General features: G+C 52.6%; 1 protein-coding gene across 1 annotated transcript in view; it reads right to left on the bottom strand.

Annotated features, from left to right (window-relative positions):
- Positions 1–22,172, bottom strand: part of SH3RF3 (SH3 domain containing ring finger 3) — a 204,079-nt gene that overhangs the window by 29,381 nt on the left and 152,526 nt on the right. Inside the window, exons 9-11 of the mRNA XM_047782790.1 lie at positions 19,735–19,905; positions 17,518–17,771; positions 5,909–6,240 (exon numbers count right to left, since the gene is read on the bottom strand). Coding sequence (XP_047638746.1) covers positions 5,909–6,240; positions 17,518–17,771; positions 19,735–19,905 — 757 coding nt within the window. The remainder of the gene's footprint in view (positions 1–5,908; positions 6,241–17,517; positions 17,772–19,734; positions 19,906–22,172) is intronic.

The raw sequence follows: 22,172 nt of genomic DNA on the forward strand, positions 1-22,172 counted from the left end.
CTGAAGCAGCCAGTGCGATGCAGGAGGGCACCACCTGTCTCAAAATTACAAGCATGTTGGCAGCTATTGAACAGAGACCCCCAGCCCCCAAGCCACAGGTGCGGCTCACTTGGTGCGCTGAGGCCCCACAGGAAGGGGAAAGGAAATCCCAAGCCAGCGGTTCCTCACTTTAGGTTTCTTTAGCCTGCATATTCCTGTCTTTTTTTGTTGTTGTTGTTTTGTTTGGGTTGGGTTTTTTTGTTGTTTTTTGTTTGTTTGTTTGTTTTGCTATTTTAGGGCCATATCCACGGCATATGGAGGTTCCCAGGCTAGGGGTCTAATCGGAGCTATAGCCACTGGCCTACGCCACAGTCACAGCAATGAGGGATCCAAGCCATGTCTGTGACCTACACCACTAGATCCTTAACCCACTTAGGCCAGGGATCAAACCTATATCCTCATGGATCCTAGTCAGGTTCATTAACCACTGAGCCACGATGGGAACTCCCATTCCTGGGTTTTCATTGGACATATTCTATCATACAGACACACATGTTTAATCAGGCAGGTGTGGTTAAAAAAGGACAGTTCACCCGCAAACCCATTTCCACAAGGTCCCGACTGCAGGTGGGCCTGCTTGCTGCTGTCCTGGCTGCCAGACCAACCCAGTCCCCCAAGCCTTAGCTATGAAGGCTGCACTTCCTGCCTGGGCTTGCTCGGGTGGTTCACTGCTGTGTGGCTCCCTCTGGCTTCAGTTGAGTCATGTGGAGCCAGAAGGCAGACATCCGCAGGGTCAGTCTCCTCTCTCAGGCTGACCACAGGACCTCCTGCCAGTAGCTACCCTGGACTGCTCACCCCCCAACTCCTGGACAAACCCCAAGCCCCAGAGGTCATGGCCTCAGGGGAATGGGGAGGTACCACAAGTCACCACACTGGAGCCCAGAAAGCACCGAGCCCAGAGTCCTTAGGCTGCCTCCTTGGCCAATGCTGTGTGACCCCAGGCATGTCTCTCAGCATCTCTGAGCCTCAGGAGCATTCCATGACAAGGCTTTTAGAGGCTCTTTCTAGTCCTAATATTCTATTATTTTGTGAAACAGAAACTAGCTCACCCATAAGCAGAAAGTTTTCCCAATCCATAAAGTCTCTCTCCTAACTCTGGGAGTGAAGCTTTACGGGCAGCTGATTTTTTCCACTCTGGTTAGTTAGCAAACATCACCAGGTGGCTTCTATGCACAAGGCATCCTCCAGGATCTGCCAGTCAGGAACTGAGACGTTTAGAAACAAGTTTTAAATCAGGACTCAGAACAAACCCACAACAGAGTCCCCAAATGTGCCAACTGCTTCTGTGTGCTGGGCCCACCCACCTCCTGTTTCATGTCCTGGTTCATCTAAACACCTCGGTTCAAATCCACTAAGCTGGTCTGGTGACTCACAATGGACATTTCAAATGCATGGTCACAAGGAAGCCCTTGCACCATGGCCCCACCGAGAACACTGCGTAGTCAGGCCCCAGCTGGAGGCCCGCCTGGGAGCAGACGTGCTGGTGCCACAGGGGAGGCTGCCACGGACGGTGAGAGGGAGGAGGGGACAGCTCAGGGACGTGCTTGGTCAGGTCTGACCTCCACCCTCCCTTGCCTTGTGCCTGACAACTCCCAGCACTGACCAGGCCCAGGAGTGGCTTCGCCACCTCCCGGCGGCTCTTGGGCTTCCCACCTGCGGGCCACCTCCTGGGTCTTTGTTCAGGCTGAAGCTCCCAGGAGGCCTCCCCTTCCCAACTAGGTGCCCTCAGCTCCCCATCAGGCCTGCAGACCAACCCATAGCCCTGGACTGGCCCCCACCTGACTCCTCACCATCAGCCCCAGTGCCCAGCACTCTCCCAGCACCTGCCATGTCCATGACAACAATCTGCGTGAGTTGGGGCCAACCTCCCCCTGGCTGGCCAAGGAAGGCTTTGGAGTCACTCATGGCAGCAAGGGCCACAAGCTGCTTCCTTCCTGGGCCCCAGCACTCCCCTTTCTGGTGACTTTTCCTGGAGTCACCCAGGTGCTGATGTCTCACAAGGCCTCGAAGACAGAAAACAGCCACTGATGGACATGACAGGAGAAATTTGGTAGTTGTTTTGAGCACAAAATAGATTTTTTAAGTGCAAAAGGGTTAACAAATTCTATGGAGCATCTTCTTAAAAAGCTTCCAAGATTTGGTTCCTACTCTGCAGTGTGTAGATGCTACAAACATTATTCCAAAGGTCGTAACCTCCTTGGCTCCCACTTGTTGCACCTGTGCAGGTGTAACCTCCATGTCCCCACACTGGGGCCTCCCAACCCCTTGGGGGCCCCCCATGCCCTAGGGGCCTCCCTATACCCCCTGGAGCCTCTCCACACCCCTGGGGCCTCCCCACCCACCTCCTATCCCCTGGGGGCCTCACCACCCCTCCTCCCATCCCCTGCCCCCATCCCCACCTACCTATACCCCTGGAGCCCCCCATGCCCTGGGGGCCTCTCCATACCCCAGCAGCCTCCCAACACCCCCTGAGGGCCTCTCCCATCTCCCGGAGGCCTCCACCACCCCTGGGGGCCTCCCCACCCCTCCTCCCATCCCCTGCCCCCACCCTCACCCCACCCCTGCCTGCCTACACCCCTGGGGCCCCTCATGCCCTGGAGACCTCTCCACATCCCTGTGGGCCTCCCCACCCCCTCCCTTTCCCTGGGGGCCTCCCCCATTCCCTGGGAGCCTCCAAGCCTGGGGGTGGGGGGGCTCCCATCTTGCCATCCTGGGCCCTGTGTGCACAGTGGCCCCAGGGGCGTGCTTCAGACTGGCTGCTTCACAGTCTACATCCTTCCAGCTCTCCCTAGAAGCACTGGCCCCTCCCACTGAGGGCCACCCCCAGCAGACCTGTCCCCAGGCAGGACAGATCCCTGGTCAGGCCAAATGGACCCAGAAGAACCTCTGGTTCTGGGTCAGAACTACCATCCCAGGCCTCTTCTCATCCACGTGGGCTAGGGGACCCAGCCACAGAGGAGGTAGGCAGCCCTGCAGGCAACTGGGGGCTGGGCCAGGAGCCAACACAAGGAGGGTGGGTGGGAAGGGTGCCAGGAGAGCTGGCTGGGGGGACACACTCTGATTGATGACCTGTTTCAGCACCTGCATCTCTCTGAAGCCCCTCCCCCCTCCAAGCCTGGGCTGAGCCGGGCTGTGTGCAGGGCCTGCCTGAGCAGGGATGAGGGCCTAACCCCCACAGGCATGACTAGCAGACACCAGCCTCCCAGGGGTCCCCACCCTGACCACAGTACCCAGGAGCCTGGCCCATTGTTGGCTGGGTGTCCCCTCTTGTGCTGGCAGGGCCGAGCGGAACTGCAGCAGAGCTGGGCACTGGGAAAGTAGGCTCCCAGGTTGGAGTCTCTGTGGACAGTGGGAGTGGAGCCTGCTGTCTTTTCCTGAGGGAGATTCAGTAACAGAAAGCACCTGGAGGGCACTGCCATCACACGTAAACAGTCCTTTGCTGTAGTAAATGTTGGCATAGCCACGATGGGGTTGCCCAGAAGCAGACCGGAAGCAGACTCCTGTGTCCTAAAATAGGCAGGATTTGTTCAGCTCAGGGTCAGCCAAGACCCCGCTGGGAATGCCTCTGGCTAGGAGCTCACCACCCAGCTTTGCACCAACAGCCGCCACCTGGTACTTCAGCTCGAGATGGCAGCTGTGGCACTTTGCATTCTGAATCAGTTAAGATTTACCTGGGGGGGGGGGGGTGCAGGAAGGAAACATCAACAGGTGCCTTTTTAGACCAGTTTTTTTTTGCTTGATTTGAGGTGAGAAACGAAAGCCATGGAGACCACCACTTCTCTCCTGGCTGTGATGCTGATGGTCAGGGCTGCCCCTGAGGACACGTGCCCACCAAGTCTCACCAGAGTCACTTCACCTCTGGCCAGGAGTGCAGCATAAACCACCCCCAAGCTCAGCTGGCACAGTGGCTGAAAACGAGCAGGAGTCAGCTGAACTAAGGTGACACATCGGCCACTTTCTGCAGGAGAGGCCTTTTTGAGTCCCAGGGACTCAGAGGCTCCTTGTGATGCAGGAGAGCTGTCAGCACAGGTGACATGCCCCCAGGAGTCCCCGGGCAAGAATGAGGGGGCAGGATGGAGTACGGCTCCCAGAGGCCCTGTGGGCCTGGCCTGGGGCACCACTGCTTCCACAACCCAGGCAAAGGACACGTGGGGCCTAGACCCAGAGAGGTCCAGACAGCCACCCCCTTCCCTCCCCATGTCTGCCCCTGGTTTCTTCTCAGTGGCCAGGAGACCCAGGGACCCATCCCCAGGCAGGATGTCAAGTGAGAGGGGGGAACCACCCGACCTCGTCTCCTTGGGGCAGCATGATAAAAGTATAAGATTACAACGGTTTGACTTCAAGCAGATGTGGACATGAGACTTGGAGCAAGGATTCACTTCATGGCCAGGCACCTGCTGGTCTCAGGAGGACACAGTCATGGCCTCTCCTGCACCAGGGAGCACGGCAGTAATATCCCTCTGGAGCCAAGGGTCAGGTGGTGAGGAGGACCCACGAGCACGGGTGGGGAGGAGTGGGCATGGCTCCAGGGGTCCCGGCAGGGGGCCTGAGCAGCCCATGCTGGACTGGACACTCCCCTCCTCACTACCTGGCCAGGGGGGGCACTCTCATCAAAGACTGGCCTCACGCCGAAAATTCTGAAAAGATCCATGGTTTGTGACCCAGCCAAGAGAGCATGAGCATGAGCTGTCTGTACAGCAAGGCCAATGAGGAGAGTGGCTGCTCCTGGGGACCTGGCCACCATCCAGCACAGCCTGGGCAGTTCAGTGGCCACCACTGGACATCTCATGGGCTTTAAAAAGCCAAATGTGAAAATATGTAAAACAGCTCATCAAATGTTTTTTACAGATCACATGCTGGAATGCTAACATTTTTGGATACTGGGGCTAACAGATTATACATTAAAATGAATTTCACTTATTTTGCCTTTAAATTTTCAAAATTGTGGCTCCTAGAAGATTTGAAACTACAGATGTGGCTCGAATGACTTTTTTTTTGTCTTTTGTCATTTTCTTTAGGGCTGCACCTGCAGCATATGGAGGTTCCCAGGCTAGGGGTCGAATCAGAGCTGTAGCCACCAGCCTACACCACAGCCACAGCAACATCAGATCCAGGCCACATCTGCCACCTACACCACAGCTCACAGCAATGCTGGATCCTTAACCCACTGAGCGAGGCCAGGGATCGAACCCTCATCCTCATGGATTCTAGTCAGGTTTGTTAACCACTGAGCCACGACAGGAACTCCTTGAATGACAGCTTTATTGGACAGCACTGACTCAGAGACCAGGACTCTTATTCTGGCTCATCTGATGTCTATCTGGTGGCAACTGGGGCAGGCTTGATGTACTCAGATTTCTTTTGGGAAATAAGCCCAATTCCCTTCGCTGTTAAAGAACAGCTAAAATGCTGTCCACACAAGCCAGGGGGCTGGTATCCTCCTTTGGCTGCTCCTTGGAAAGCAGGCCTGGCCCTGCAGCTGAGTGGTCTGTGCACTGCCTGGGGGTGGCATGCTGGGGGAGGGGGTGCTGCTCAGGTGCTCACATGCAGATCTATGGACTTAATACTAAACATGCTGGCAGCTGCGATAAGTGTCTAATCACAGCAAAGTGAGCGTTTTACAATGATTTTCCAACAGAAGGAACTAGAGCCTCTTAAGGAGGGGACAGCTTTTTTCCCATTTTCATGAAAACTGCAGCTGGGCTCAGGGCAGGAACCTGCGGCCCATCTGATGCCAAACCCACAACCAGCTGTTTGCTTGCTGGTTTGTGCCTTGATGCCTTGGTGACTGTATCACCAAAATGTGCCAGAGGTACAACAACTAGCTGGGCCCAGGGCCAGGGGTGGCCTGGGGCAGGGCGCCACTTACCTTTTCACTTTTCCTCTCATCTGGTTTGCCTCCCATGTTGGTGGGGCTGGATGTGGACGGGCTGCTGGCAGGGCCTCCTCCTGCCTCCCCGTTGAGGTTGGCGGCACTGACGTTGGGAGGTGTGATGGCCGAGGCTGCTGACATGAGCTGCATGGCTGGCCGGGGGCTCTGGGCCCCAGTGGCCGTCTGCACCGGGGGTTGGTGGATGTGCTGTGGGGACCCCACAGATGGGGGCCTGAGGCTGGTGGAGGGCAGGCGGGATGGGGAGTTCTGTGTGCGCAGGGGTGACACGGTGGCGGTTGGCCGGTCCTGAGTCTGGGCTGAGTGGGCAGCTGGAGCACAAGGTTGGAGAGAGCAGGAGGGAGGGAAGGTCAGTCTTGGCCCATTCTCCCTGTGCCCACGGCCACCTGGCCACACGCCGCAGGTGGAGGGCGGAGGCCAAGTAGCCCAGCCAACACTGGCTCCTGCACCGAACAGCCCACCCTCACCGGGAGCTGGGACATGGCTGCCAGGGTTGCCATGAATGCAGCAGTTCCCAGTTTTCTTCAGCCTTTGAGCTGGAGTTCTCTGCTGAGGTGAACCATACACTCATATTTGAAGAAATAATCTGTTAAACAGTTCACAAACCTGAAGTCCATGGAGGAGCCCTGGGTCATTAGGCACCACCGCATGTAAGGTGGCCTCTGTGGGCACCATGGCTCTGCCCAGTCTCCACCTGGCTTCTCATGCCCCGACTCCTTTCCCAGGACTCCTGTGCCCCCGGTCCCTCCTCCTTTCCCTGGATTCCTATCCCCTATCCCCTCCTCCCTTCCCTGGACTCCTGTCCCCTGCCCCGCCTTCCCCCTCATCTCTCTGCTTGGGCTGGTGTTTGGTGTCTCCTCATCTCTGACACCTGACAGCTACCATGGCAGGTTCAAGCGTGCTTTGTGGTTCTGATTCCAACTTGCTTGCACAAGAGCCGCTTCTGCTCTGCAGGTCAGTCATGGTTGCCCCCACCCAAGACTCTCCCAGCCCCTCCGCTCTCTTTCCCAAAGTCCTGTTAGAACGATGTCACCCCGCCCTGTGCTCTGGACAAAGCCCTCTGCATGCTCCCCACTGTGGCCCAGACCCTCAGCTGTGTCCAGGCTAGGATGTCACCAACAGGGGCCTCACATTTAAATATGTCCCCTTTCCAAAGTTTTAAGTTGTTTCTTCCATATCTAGCAGTTTCTGATTCACATCCACATGCTGTTTTACTTTTTTTCTTCATAACACTGTGGTTTTTCCTTGGGGGAATGGGTGTTATTTCTTCTTCCTCTTGGAGTTGCCTAACTGTGCTGATCTCAAAGACCTCCAGTTCTCCCTCCTGCTGCTCAGGCTGCTGGCTGTGGGGATGTGTGACTCTCCCGGGAGCTTGGTACAGGCTCCTCCTGAGACTGTTTCCTTTCCTTTATCCCCTCCTGCAGATCTGCTGCTGCTTCTCCATGGCCTGTAGGACCTCCAGTCAGAACTAGATGTAAAGGGGGGCTTGAGCAGAGGGTTCCTTGAGATCTGCAGGGGAGGTGCAGGTCTCATCCTCAGGCTAGAGCCAGACCCAGCTCCAAGTCCAGGTGGGGCCGACCTCTCTTTGCACCCCAGGAAGGGGCTCGGCCACTCAGAACCTGTACAGCACCCCCAGCCTCTGATGCCTTCTGGAGCTGCCACTCCACATAGTCCTGCAGGAGGTAAAATCCAGCCAACACTACCTGCTGTACCCTGGAGCCCAGCATCAACTCACTCGTGTTTCATTTCTTCACATCCCTGAAGTTGCTCCTTGAAATCCCCAAAACCAACCTCTCCCTGTTGAGAAGACAGGGGATTTCAACCCTAAAGGTTCTTCCTTTTCCAAGCCCTCAGCTTGCTTCCCAGGCTCCTGAGCGGCCTTCAGTTCCTCACCCCCTCATTCTACCAAATGCTACCTGGACGTGACCAGAGATGATGACACCTGTCAGCAACCTTAATAACAACACAGAAAAAGGAGCTACTGATCTAGCTGTTTATCGCCACACCAATGCCACACTGATGACTGCAGCTTTATAATATGTCCTGAAGTCAGGGTTAGCGTTCCAACCACTTTGTTCTTCTCAAGGTTGTTTTGACTATTTTTAGTCCTTGGCATGCCTGTATGGACCTGGGAACCAGACTGTCAATTTCCACAAAAAGGCTGGGTGAGATCTTGATGGGTATTCCACTGTAGCTACAGGTCAGTTTTTGGAGAATAAGCACCTTAACAATATTAACTTTTTTAACTCATGAATAAAATATGTTTCTCTACTTATTTAAGACTTCTTTCATTTCTTTAACTTGCAATATTTTACAGTTTTCAGAGCACAGGTCTTTCCCATCTTTTATCAGACTCCTAAGTAATTCATATTTTTGATGCTATTATAATTGATATCATTTTTTAAAATGTCAATTTTCAATTGACATTATTCACTGCTGGTCTAGAACACCAGGCTGACTTTTGTATGTTGATCTTGTAACCTTGCTGAACTAATTTACTGCCTCTACAAGAAGCTGTGTGTGTGTGTGTGTGTGTGTGTGTGTGTGAGAGAGAGAGAGTGTGTGTGTGTATGTGTGAGTGGATTCCTTAAAAGGTTATGTCATTTGCAAACAGTCTTACTCCTCCCTTTCCAATCTGCAGGCTTTGGTTTCCATTTCCTGACAAACTGCTCTGGCTGGAATTTACAGCACAATGCTGAGTACAAGTGATAGGAGCAGATGTCCTTGCCTTGATCCTGATGGTGGGGAAAGCTTTTGGTTTTTCACCATTAAGTCTGAGGTTAGATGTGGGTTTTCATAGATGCCCTTTATCAGGTTGAGAAGCTCACTTCATTCTCGTTTTCTGAGAGTTTTAATGTGCAGACATGCACAGAACAGCACAAATTTTGAGTCACCCAATGCACGTCTTTGTTTTGCATTCTACTCTGATGTTAATTTATGTCGGATTTTGTCAAAAAAATTTTCCACATCAACTGAAATGATACTATGCTCATTTTTTAGTTTGTTGATGCACTGAACTGTATTGATTATAAAACATTAATCAAACCTTAAATTCCTGATACATTACCCTTTTTTATATTTACTGTTGTATTTGACTTGCTAAAATTCTGCTTAGACTTTTTCTATCTCTGTTTTGAGTGATGTTGGTTTTTAGTTTTATTTTTTAATGTCTTTGCCTGGTTTTGTAATGAGGGCAATGCTGGCTTTATTCAAAGAGTTAGGAAGCACTCTCTCTTCTTTCCAATGATAATTGAATGGAGGAGTTTCCATTGAATGGCTATAATTTCTTCCTTAACTCTTAGGTGTAATTCACTAATGAAAACTCTCAGGTCTGGAGTTTTCTTTGTGAAAGATTTTAAACTAATTCCATTTATTTAATAAATACAGGTCTATCCAGATTTTTTAGTTCATCTTAGGTTATCACTCCATGTTTCAAGAAATGTATCCATTTTGTCTAATTTGCTGAGTTCACTGGCATAAAGACTTTTTTGTAACAATCTTATTTTTCTGTAGAATCTGAAGTGATGTCAATTTTATTACTCGTGGCATTGATCATCTGTGCCCGTCTTCTTAGTCTTTATCCATCTGGCTAGAGGTTTATCTGTTCTGAATCATCTGGATCCTGACTCTGCCATCTGTTAGTGAGGTGGCCACAGGTAATTCATTTCATCCTTCTGAGCCTCATTTTCCCTTTTGTAAAATAAGAAAACAGAATCTACCAGGATGAGTTGTTTCTAAGTATTTAACACTGTAGTCTACGTGATACACACACACACACACACCTCACTCAGGAGCAACAGTTCGGTATGCACTTATTCAGTGCTCATGGAAATCTTAGAGAACACAATAAAACCACATAAAATTTTTTTTAAATGTAATTTATCTCATGGAGCAGCGGCAATGATTTCAGCTAGGAACCACAAGGTTGTGGGTTTGATCCCTGGCCTCACTCAGTGGGTTAATGATCTTGCGTAGCCATGAGCTGTGGTGTAGGTCACAGACACAGCTGGGATCCCGTGTTGCTGTGGCTGTGGCATAGGCCAGTGACTAAGGTTCCGATTCAACCCCTAGCCTGAGAATCTCCATGTACTGTGGGTGCAGCCCTTAAAAAAAAAAGCAAAAATAAACAAACAACAACAACCAAAAACCCATATAGACTGTGAATAATGCGATCAACTGTTTATCTTGTTCCATCCTTTTAACTTATTTATGGTTTTACATTTTAAGTATTAAAAGCTGTTTCCTGTTCACCGCATATGGTTGGGTCTCGCCTTTTTTGATTTTTAACTTTTTTGTGTGTCTTTTTGCCTTTTCTAGGGCCTCACCTGCACCATATAGAGGTTCCCAGGCTAGGGGTCTAATTGGAGCTGTAGCCGCCAGACTACGCAGACGCAGCAATGCAGGATCCGAGCCACATCTGTGACCTACACAACAGCTCACAGCCACGCCGGATCCTTAACCCACTGAGCGAGGCCAGGGATTGAACCTACAACCTCATGGTTCCTAGTCGGATTTGTTAACCACTGGACCACGATGGGACCTCCCCTGTTTTTTGTTTTTAACAATTGCCACATGAGGTTGTTTAGACCATTTACATTTAATGTGATTATTTACATGATTAGATTAAAACCAACATTTTACCTCAAGTTTTCTATCTGACCCATGTGTTCTTGTCCTTGTATCCCCTCCTTTTACCCCCTCTTCTGGGTTAACACAAGTTTCTATGATTCTACTGCAGGTACTCTGGTAGCATGTTTGCCAAGACTCTTTGTTTTGATGTTTAGCAGTTGCCTGAATCTCTATCTCATTGTCATCTACCTACCTGTCCACACACACAGCACACAGACAGGCTCAGAACTCCTGACAACATAAATGGGCCTCTGTGCCTCCCCCGCCTTTGTGCATCTGCCATCACATTTTACTTTTATGTACATTTTAAAGCCCAAACTGCACTGTTTCTATTTTTGTTTAAGTGGCCAGCTATATTTTGAAGATTTTTAAACAGTAAGGAAAAAAATCTTATGTATTTAGCCATGTAGTTACCATTTCCAGTGTTTCTCATTCCTATTTCCAACTGGTATCATTCTTCTTCCTAAAAAACACCTTTGGATATTTTTCATAGTATGGATCTAATGGTGATGAAAACTGTCAGCTCTACTATGTGTGCATAATTCTTTATTTTGCTTTCATTTATGAAAGATATTTTTGCAGGGTATAGAATCAGAACTGGACAGATTTACTTCTTTCAGGACTTTTTTAGTTTCCCAGTGTTTTCTCACTTGTAGCATTCCTGATAAGAAACCTACTGCCATCCTCAGTTTTTTTCCTACTTTATGCATCTTTTTTCTTTTGCCACTTTCAAGGTTTTCTTCATCACAAATTTAGAACAAGTGGATCCTAATTTGCATTAGTTTTCTCCATGTTCCCTGTGCTTGGGATTCACCAACTGTCACTGATCTGTGAGTTTAATTTTCATCGAATTTGAACAATTTTGGTCATGATCTCTCCAAATAATTTTCGTGTCTCACCCTTTTTTGCTTTACTCTGGGGACTCCAATTACAAATATATTAGGCCATCTGAAGTTGCCCCACTGCTTACTGATGATCTGTTGATTTTTAAAAATTCTCTTTTATCTCTTTGCTTCATTGTTCATAGTTTCTACTGCTACAACCTCAAGTTCACCAGTATTTTCTTTATCATTAATTCTGCCATTAATTCCAGCCAGTGAAAGCCTTGATTTTACACAGTGTAGTTATTTCTAGAAGTTTGATCTTGGTCTATAAAATATCTAATATGTTTCTACTTAACTTTCTGAGCATGTGGAAAGCATTTAGAACATCTGTTTTAATGTCTCTGTCCACTGACTCTATCACCTGTGTCAGTTTGGGGTCAGTTTTGGTTGAGCTCATCATTGTGCAGCTTACCTGCCTAGTATGTCTTTATTGCCATTAGTCACAGGTGGGATTAGAGTGGTGCTGTCACTACCAGGTGAGGCCCTTCTGCATGGATGACCTAGTGCCCTGAGAATCTGCTCGTGGGAACAGCACACTTCCAGCAGTGTATGTCTGGGGGACACCAATGACTCAGACCCCTTCCGTCACTGTCTGTGAGATCCTACACATACCTGTGCCCTCTGGTTATCAGTGTCCTGGTCCAGGGACACTCTGCACCTCTGGAGTTTTACTCTGTGTAGCTCCCTCTTCTCTGGGGCTCCGTCCTTCAGCCACTAGCCAGCCACTGTCACCCAGACTCTCATCTCCATGTCCCTACTTGAGGGCACCTGCTGGGCTCGCCTCTGTTACCCTCTGGATGCCAATGCCTGATTTTCTCTGCAGGCCCTGAGCTGGGACCCTCCTCTCTGTTCCCATCTCCCTTGGATCACTGAACCTCGTTTTCTGGTATCTAGTGTCTCACAAACCACTGTTTTACATATTTATTTCTTAGTTGTTTCTGGTGGGAGGGTAAATCCTGACATCATTACTTTACCTTGGTGGTAAGCAGAAGTCTAGCTTTATGCCTTGGATTAAAAAAAAAAAAAAAAAAAGCTCTGATTATACCTTTTTTTTTCTTTTTAGGGCTGCACGTGCAGCATATGGAAGTTTCCAGGCTGGGGACAAATCGAAGCTGCAGCTGCCAGCCTATGCCACAGCCACAGAAACACTGGATCCGAGTCACATCTGAGACCTACACCACAGCTCACGGCAATGCTGGATCCTTAACCCACTGAGCGAGGCCAGGGATCGTACCCATGTCCTCACAGGGACAATGTTGGGTTCTTAACCTGCTGAGCCACAGTGGGAACTCCCGATTATATCTATTATTTAAAAGCCTCTCAGAAGCCTCATTGCCCTCAGGATAAAAACTGAGGTTCGTCAAAGTGGTGGAAGAGAACCTTCCTGATCTGCCCCATCCCAGTGTCACTACAGGTTCTTAGCATCCAGCCCACACTGAGTTTGTTTCAGGTCCGTGCACCTGCTGGCTTGGAGCCTTCCATGTGTTCTGCCTCACTCCACTCCTGCACACTGGCTCCACCACTTGAAGATCTAATGTCATGCTGCAGCGGAAATGAATCCAACTAGGAACCATGAGTTTGTGGGTCCGATCCCTGGCCTCACTCAGTGGGTTAAGGATCTGGCGCTGCTGTGGCTCTAGCGTAGGCGGGAAGCAACAGCTCCGATTAGACCCTTAGCCTGTGAACCTCCATATGCTGTGGGTGTGGCCCTATAAAAACAAACAAACAAAATAAGTAAACTTGGCCTCTGCAGAGAAACTGTTATTAACACCCGGCTCCTCCTCCCTACCTCTACCTCAGTCACATTAAAGTAGGGGGAGAGGGGAGAGTATGAGGTCACTCCAAATAGACCTGTGGCCTCTCATGTCTCTGTGCCCCTCCTGCCAGTCCCTCTGCCCGAACTCCCATTCTGCTTTGTCGTTCTCCTAGCTCCTACCTGCCCTTTAGGAAACACGGTAGTATCACCTTCTCCTGGTGATGTTCCATGAGCCCCTCCCTATGAGTGAGTGACACTCCCCTTAATCCCACCCAGGCCTCCACCACAGTGCTCTTCAAATTCCACTGTAAGCATCTGTCTCTTTGTTCCCTCTGAGTGGGGGTAGATGAGGTCTCCAGTTCCCTGTCCTTCCAGACCCAGCAAGGCACCTCTGCTTACTCAGCTCCCTCCCAGTGCTTTGTGCTGTTGAAGGAATGGCTGTGAAGGGTTCTTGCCCCCTGGGTGCCATGGCGTATGCAACCAGGCCTTTGTCCAACTGCCTGACTTTAGCTAGGGCTGAGATCACTGACCAAGGCCCCTCAGGTGCCTGGGTTGGGTGCTGCCGAAACAGGCAATAACTGCAGGGGGCGATCCATTATTGTGCTGGCAGCAGTGTGTTCTCCCTCTAGATGCAGAATGCAGAGGAAGATGCCATGGGAACTCTGTGGCATTTAATTTACTGATACGATGGGGGGGGGGGGTGCCACAGCCTGGCTGTGGCAGCAACGGCATGAGGACACTAGAGTCTCTGGCCCAGAAGGCACCAGGAAAGCCATCACACCGCCCTGAACCTCGCTCTTTCCACACGCAGAACTAACTGTTGCCCCATGGTGGTTACCATGGTAATCACCATGGTGACTGAGGACAGAGATGGAGTGTTGTTCTGCCCCAGCTGTGCCAATTTCTTTGATTCTGTTGTTACTCCATTCCATAAATGAGACAGGCAGGTCACACTTTCTCTTTGAACTGGGAACTCTGCTAGCACAGCCTGGCACAGAAAGGCCACTGAAGAGCATGTGCTGTAGAACCTGGGAGCTGTGCTGTACATACACTCCATGGGGGGCAGGCTCCCCCAAGCTCTGCTGTCACAGAGCACAGAGAAACGTGCACGGCAGGTTGTGTGGAAGGAGAAGTACACAAACAGAAGAGACCTGGCTGGGGACTTCAGCTGTCCTGGCCCTGCCTAGGGACTCCCAGGACCTACAAGACAAGTATCTTGGTGCAGCTCTGACCTAGTCACAGAGCAGCGTCAAGGAGCTCTGTGGGCTACCTTGACCCTGAAGGCTGCACCCTGGCTAGAAGCCACCAATAAACACCATCAGGTGCTCTAAGCCGCAGTGGCTGGAAGGTAACGGCTGGGGTGGGAGGTCTGGCACAGGTGACACTGCTTAGACTCTTTTAGCACAGGGACAACTGGTTCTTCCCCAGGACTCTGGGGCTAGAGGTGCAAAAACAGAGCTCACTTCTTACTAATTTAAGCAAGACAAAAAACAAACAAAAACCATATATGAAGGACCACAGGCACCGACAGTCTTAGGATGGCAGAATCAGTCTCAGAGGCTCTACACCAGGGGAGGGCAAAGCATACCTGAGGCTTCTCTCGTACAGATCCTACCTCTGGGGGTGGGGACACACCCAGCATGAGGCTGGACACCAGGCACAGGAAGCCCACCTGCCCCATTAATGACCAGACACTGGACACAGGAAGCCACCTGCACCCCTGGAAAGCTGGATGTTTTCACTGCCACCTCCACCCTAAAAGGGATCTTGAGGCCTCTCATAAAACATGAAGATGTGACTTCTCCTTAAAGGAAGTCACATTTAGGAGCATCTGTCCAGAGTCCATGCCTGTTGTCAGCACCTCACGTGCCAGGCAGTGGACCAGCAGTGTCTGCTCATGGTGAGATGGGCTCCCAGGTGGATGGGAGCCCCACATAAGGAGGCTGGTCCAGACCAGCTAGTGGTCACAGTGCCCCAGCACCCACTATATCTCTCAATGCCACAGGCCACAGTGTCTCCCACAAAACGGTCCCCTTCTGGCAGCCTGTTGGTCAGGGTGCACCTGAACTGTGCTCTGGGGCAGCCAGTCTAGACACCTGCTCTGCTGATCATGTCCATCCCACCCAACTCTAGGTCACAACCCTCCCACTTCTGAGTAGCTCATTACTTTGTCCCTTTCTGCAACCCCACTCCTGGGGCCAGCCCACTGCCACCTCTTGCCTGGACAGCAACACCTCCCTGGTCCCCAAACAACTCTTCCTCCCCACTGTTTAGAAAAGTGTCACCCTCAAGTTCAAAATCCCTCAGGAGCTTCCACGGCCTGAACGAGGGTTCCACCCCTAGCTCGCTAGAAACAGACTATTTACCTTTCTGACTGCACACAGAGCAGAAACCAGAGCCGTAGGGGTGCATGGTCCTCACTGCCCATCCCCATCCCTGAGGGAGCAGGGACAGGGCCACACCAGGGATGCCATCCCAGCCTCCAAGTCTCAGCCACTGGGCTCCGCTGTGGCCATCAACTGCCCTCTGCTCCTCCTACTTCCGCTCCTTGGCTCTCTTCCTCCTGCCCCAAAGCCCATCTTTGTTCCTCTGCCTGATGGCTGTTGGCAGCTCCTCTTGGACTGGCCTCTGCCCAGGGGTGTCCTCTCCCCAGCCTCCAACGCAAGAGCCCCATTATACCCTCCTCCTCCAGCACCAGAGGGTCCGTCCATCCAGGTTGTGTCAGCTCTACTGTGCAACGCTGGGTCGGCTTCCTTCCAGGGCTCAGCAATTCCTCCCATGCAGGCCCCGGTCGGGCTCAGCAGGAAAGGTGCGGCCACCTTCCTGGAGAGTGAGTGGCAGGCACCTGGACACCCACCCCACCCTCGTGTCCCTCAGCAGGTCTGGCAGGAAGTGTGGCTCTGCTGTGCTGAGTGTTATCTGGACTTCATGCCTGAGCACCTGCTCTGGAGACAACTCACTGGCCAGAGTCTAGAAACTAGTGCATTGGGTTGCTCCAAATAATTGACATTTTTTGTTCCTTAAGCCTGACTCTGAGAAGAGAGATGATTTCTGAGAAAAAGGTTGGGTTGGGAAAAGGAATTCTGTGTCATTTAAATGAAATTCAGCAGTACATTCTCCTATCCTGCGTGAACTGGAGTCTGGCGCTTGCCATACTCCACAAGGATTAAATCATGAACCCCCAGCACCTCCTGAGAAGAGCTCAGGGTGAACATCAGGAGGGAGGTGCTCTGTGCTCTGCGAAAACTGGAAGAACAGGTCTGCAGACAGTCAGATATTTTTAGGAGATTTTATGTGCCCTATTCTTGCATCTTCTCATATCTAGAAAAACACTACAATCCTTCATGGTGCTGTCTGCTCCTTGTAACTAGCAGCAATCTTCACGAGACCAGCAACCAACTTCTGTAAAATGTGTGCCTGGCTTTGTCAAACACACTGATACTATTTCCCCACCTCTTTGGGGTGGTATTTCACAGTCCTCTGAGAACCAGCCACCTTCCAAGAGTGAGTCCTTCAGGCTATGAAGACTCAGGATGCTGGCCCAGACAGTGGAGGTACATATCAAAGGAAGGATTTTCGAGAGCCCCCAGGACTCCTCTGTTCCTGCTCCCTGCCCTTTGTTGCAAAAACTCCTGTATACCCTAGCTCCCAGTCGCCTTCTAGGGGTGGTTCCTAATTTTGCCCCAAATAACACTTAACTTTCAGCTTTCAGGTTGTGTGTTTTTTCCATTGCACAGGGACAGTATGCTGGCTCCACGTGTTGGGAAGTCACTGGCCTGGCTGTGTCAGGCTTCGGGGCTCTGCTCAGCTGGCTGCCAGGCTTCTGGCAGGATGGGCTTGCCCTCCTGATACATTTGAGACCTGCCCGCTTTCTCTCCACCTCACCCCACCAGGAATCTAACCTTCAGCCAGTCTGGTTACTGATGACACTGCAGGAAAGTGAAAGTCATGGCCATCCCCTCGCAGCCTCAGCACCTTGTCCGGAAGAGACTCAGGGTCTGTGTCTCCTACTGGCTCTGCAGGCCTCATGGGGGGTGCTGCCTGGCAGGCATATGCAGCCGCCCCATGGTGGGGTTGCTCACGGGTGACCCACAGTTCTGTTGCTACGAGGAAGTGTAGAAATACTGGCGAATTCTCTCAGCCACTCCCACTCAGGACAGGTTACTGACAGGGCAGTACATGTCCCAGGACCAGAAGATGGAAGGCCGTGATTACAAGGAGCCCTCCATGGACTGCTGGAGACCTGGGATTTGTGTCCCTGAGACCCCCCTCCTCCAATTTCCCAGCAGAGCGAGGCCCCGGGGGATCCCACCACGTACCGGTGGGGACGGCATTCCGAGCCTGGCTGGCTGTCGGCTGGGCCGAGTGCCGTAGACAACTGCCCATCGGCGGCGAGGCTGCCTGGTGCTGGGCCTGAGCCTGGCCAGTGCTGAGGGGAAGGGCCGGCCTCAGGGCCGTGGCCGGGCTGCTCAGACTCCCACCTCCCAGGTGCAGGGTTGTGGCCATCCCTTTGGCCAGCGGAGACCCTCCAAGCACGCTGTTCCGGACTGACCCAGCCCCTCCTCCAGGAACCCTGCAGAATAAACAGAATGAATCAAGTGAGGGCACACCTAAAAGCACATCACCCAGGCTACTGATGGAGGCCTGCCTGACCCAGGGGCTCTGAGAGACACAGGCCATGCAGTCCAGGGGACAAATCCTAAAACACCAAGATGATCCCTGCAGGCGTGTGAGGCCCAGTGGTCAGGCTGGCCAGCAGGGACCCTTTACGACTTGCACTGTCTATCTGTCAAAGTGAACATTTACAAGACAGCAGAAGAACCCTGAGGCTAATCAGGTGTTTTGTTCCAGAACCACAGCCTTGATGCAACTTAACAAACAGCCATGTGTCTGCATCACAAGCCAGAGTAACAGGCTGAGCCACATCTGGCACGGGAAGCGGTAGTGCCGCCATCTCCCTCAGGGTGTAGTCTTCTTGTTTCCCGGGCCTCCGGGAAGGTGCAGACAGGTCGTGGGCTTCTGAGGGTGCTGGGGAAGTTGTGCTTCATACCCCGGACTTTCCAGGTGCAGCCAGTGCAGAGTGTTGAGGAAAGAGAAGCACAGGGCAGAGAGGGGCCTCTGAGTTTCTCGGACTCGGGCTGGCCCAGACTGTGCACTGCCTTTGTCTGTGCCGGGAGGCTCCTGTTCCAGTTTCAGGGATCAAATGCCTTCCCTTTGTCCAAGAGCCGGGAAAACTGCCCTTTGTCCCCTGGGAGCCACTCGAGGGAGGGCAGGCACTGTGGCCCTGACTCCACTGGGGGAACCAGAGCCTCTGCAGAACCACTGAGGGAAGCAGGGCCTCTAGGACAAGGCCCTGTCCAGGACCTCAGGGCTGCAGGCAGCACCTAGGCAGGGAACACAGTCCGCCTACAGCCCAGACCTGGATTCCTTCCGAATTGTGTCTGCTCCCCTGCCTGCTGGACTCACCGTTACCCTTGCAAATGACGTTTCAAAGCCAAACCAGGTGGGCTCACAAAGCTGGGCCTTTCTGGGAGCCACTGTGTGGCTGAGGCTCCCCTCTCCAGCTGCTTTGAAGGGAAGGGTCCATCCAGCAGCCAGTGCAGGCCTGGGGGTTATTTAGTTGTATTAACAAGAGTCTTGTTCCAAAGAGAGCAGACACCAGGGCAAGTCCCCAGTGGACCTGAGCCTCGGGGCACAGACCAGGGCTGGGTGCCAGCAGTTCCCAGGAGTGAGGCTGACCCTGACCCTTCGGTGGAACCCTCCTCTCCATGGAAACAGCTGACAACTCTGAGCCACCTCTATCAATTTTTAAAACTGCTTTTCTACTCCATTAAAAATAATGTAGGAGTTCACGTCATGGCACAGTGGTTACCGAATACAACTAGGAACCATGAGGTTGCAGCTTCTATCCCTGGCCTCGCTCAGTGGTTGTAGGTTATTGCCATGAGCTGTGGTGTAGGTCACAGACACGGCTCAGATCCTGCGTTGCTGTGGCTGTGGCACAGGCCAGTGGCTACAGCTCTAATTAGACCCCTAGTCTGGGAAGCTCCATATGCCATGGGAGTGGCCCAAGAAATGGAAAAAAGACAAAAAAATAAAAAAATAAATTAAAAAAAATAATGTAACAGTAAATTTGTAAAAGCCAGAAAAACACATGGAAAGACAATTTACATACAATGCTCTCTAACAATGATTAACGTTGGGGGGATAGACCATCTCTCCTTCATGTCTGCATGTGGCCTGCTTCTAGTGCACATGCCTGCTAGACTCACAAGGCCCTGTACTCACACATGCACATGTACACTCACACACACACATACACATGCCCCTGTACTCACATGCACACACCCCCTGAACACACCCAGGCACACACTCCTGTTCTCACACATGTATACGCCCCTGTACACACACATGCACACCATCTCACTCCAACTCCCTACCTGAGTGAAGCTGCCCCTGGCTCCCGCTCCTCCTGCTCTGAGGTGAGCAGTCCCATGAGGGCAGCAGCAGGGGATGGGGCAGCGAGGATGTCTTACCTGGACACAGGCGTCACGTAGTTTCCCGGGAACACACCTGACAGCCCAGTCCTCAGGGCCGTGCCCTTGAACCAGCCATCCCGGCACTTCTCCAGGACACGGTATGTGTCACCCTTGCGCAGCTCCAGCTCGTCGCTCTTCTGGGGCTTGTAGGCATAGAGCGCGAGGTACCTGTGCAGAAGAGGCGGGCAGGTGAGGGGTGTGGGGAGGGCCAGCACCCACGCACCACCCTCCTCTTCATGGCGAGCCAGGTGAAAGGTGCCAGGAGCACCAGCTGCCATGGCACACATGGAGCCGGGTGCCAGGTGCTAGCAGGTGTGAGCAGGGAAGAGGCCAAGCTCCCCTGGTGATACTGGCCCTGGAGGACATGCCAGAACCAGAAGCGGGGGCCAGCCCTCCAGGCCCCGCTTTGTTCTTTCCTCCCCTCTGTCTAAGGCCTGACACTCTGGGCAAGGGAAGGCTTTAAGGAAGACAGTAAACGACACAGCCCTGGGCTAGGTTTGCCTCATCTAGCCTCGCCTGCTAGCTCACCCATACATCTGGGCTGGAGGAGACTCAGAGGCCCTGTTAAAGACAGGGCAGCCCAGCCGGGACTCCTTCAATCTGTGACTGATGATTTCAATTCTACTTTTCTTCTAAGCCTTTCTGAACAACACAGTGGTATAAACCCTCCCCTACACTTAAAAGTTATGCCTCAATTCAGCCGGGACTCTCTGAGGTGCCGCTGCTCTCCAGTCCCCACTCCCAGGCATCACCTGTAAGGGCTTCACCACCCGGGGGTTTGTGTTTGCGTTCTCTCTAACAGAGGAAACAGTGTCAGGCAGCTACATTTCCCACAAGGTGCAGGTGGGAATGGGGCTTCAATTCAGTAAGGAACAAGGCGCACTGCAGAGAAATGGCACCTGCGGGGCCTCCTGTCATGACAGGCCTGGCAGGCCTACCGCCCTCGTGCATGGACTGGAGCTCCCTGACCCCGGTGCTCCCTCTTGACCCCGGAGGCCCCTCTTAGGAGGTGACACAGAAGTGGGACACGACTCTCTGGGGTCAAGTAAGAAGAAGCGAGGCCTTGCAGGTCAGAGAGACCTCGGGAGGAAGAGGCTAGAACAGGAAGAGGGTCCCACAGAGCACAGACATCCTGGCTGTATAATACAGTAAAACAAGATAAAATAAACCCGCACCCCTTCCAACGTCCTAACACACAGGCCGCGGTGCCCCTGCCCTGTAAGCCAAGGCGCCGTAGGGCGAGAGGCTGGACTGAGTCTCAGAGACAAAACCCACACACAGAGGACCCAGGCCTCCGGGAGAGTGAGTGAGGTGGAACTTGACGTCGTCCGAATGACACCAGGCAACCAATAAATAGCCAGGTGTGATCCCTCCATTTTCACCTGCGGCTCCCGGGGCTCTGGGGGCAAAGAGGAATCTACAAGGGCCTGCAACGTGCCCTCACACCTGCACCCTCAGGGCTGCCTCACTGCGGAGGAGGCTGCTGGTCGGCGGGGTTGCGAACCTACAGGAATGGCACCTGCTCTCCAGGAAACAGGGAGACACAAATTCCGCTTGTTTGCCTCATTCTGCCCCTTTGTGGCATGACAACAATCTTTCTGACTCTGCTGCCAGTGACACACAATGTCCAGGGGGACACCAAGCTGGGGGTGAAGGCTCCTGGGCGTGTGTGACACAGAGCTCCCCAATCACGGGTTCTGAAACGAGGCTCACTCTGGAGCCCTGCAGAGCCCATGGGCACAGCTGTGGCCCCACAGTACACAGCCCCTGCCCAGGAGGGACCCAGGTGGCCCCCGTCCCTCCCTCCGGGTGCTGCTGACTGAACACTCCCCTCACAGGACCAGGGCCTCACCAGGGGTCCCGTCCCCTCTCCACGCCTACACGGGCCAGCATCAGGGCTCAGGCCTCCCCCTACAAAGCCCCAGGTCCACTGACCAAGGCCCCTCCTCCCAGGCTCCTGCCCCAGGGGCTGCAAGGTAGGCGAGCCCTCAGGGAGAGATGAGAGTGGAGGGTCCCCCCTCTGGGAGCAGTCCTAACAGCTTGACCGGGGCAGATCTTCTGTCCTTGGCTGGGATCCTGGGGAGTGGCCTCTGCTCAGAAGGGGACCCAGGGTCCCACCCAGGAGGGGCACCCATTTCTTTCCATCTGCAGGGACCTAGCAAACCATGGGGCTCTCACAAGCACACTCCTCCCCTCAGGCCTATACATGTGCCCTCTCCACCCCTCACCCCAGGACCCCACGTGGGAGAATTTTGTGTTCTGTTCTTGCTCCATCCCAGGGTCTAGAACCATGTCTGCACAGAGATTCGCAATAAACACTTAGGGAGAGAGGAATAAAACAGACTCTACTTCTGAGGCTAAGACCAAACCTGCTGAAGGCAAAGGGGTGTGTGTGTGCATGTGTGTACATGTGGATTCATATGTGTACTGTGTAC

This window comes from Phacochoerus africanus, chromosome 5 (genome assembly GCF_016906955.1).
Source record: "Phacochoerus africanus isolate WHEZ1 chromosome 5, ROS_Pafr_v1, whole genome shotgun sequence".
Lineage (NCBI taxonomy): Eukaryota > Metazoa > Chordata > Mammalia > Artiodactyla > Suidae > Phacochoerus > Phacochoerus africanus.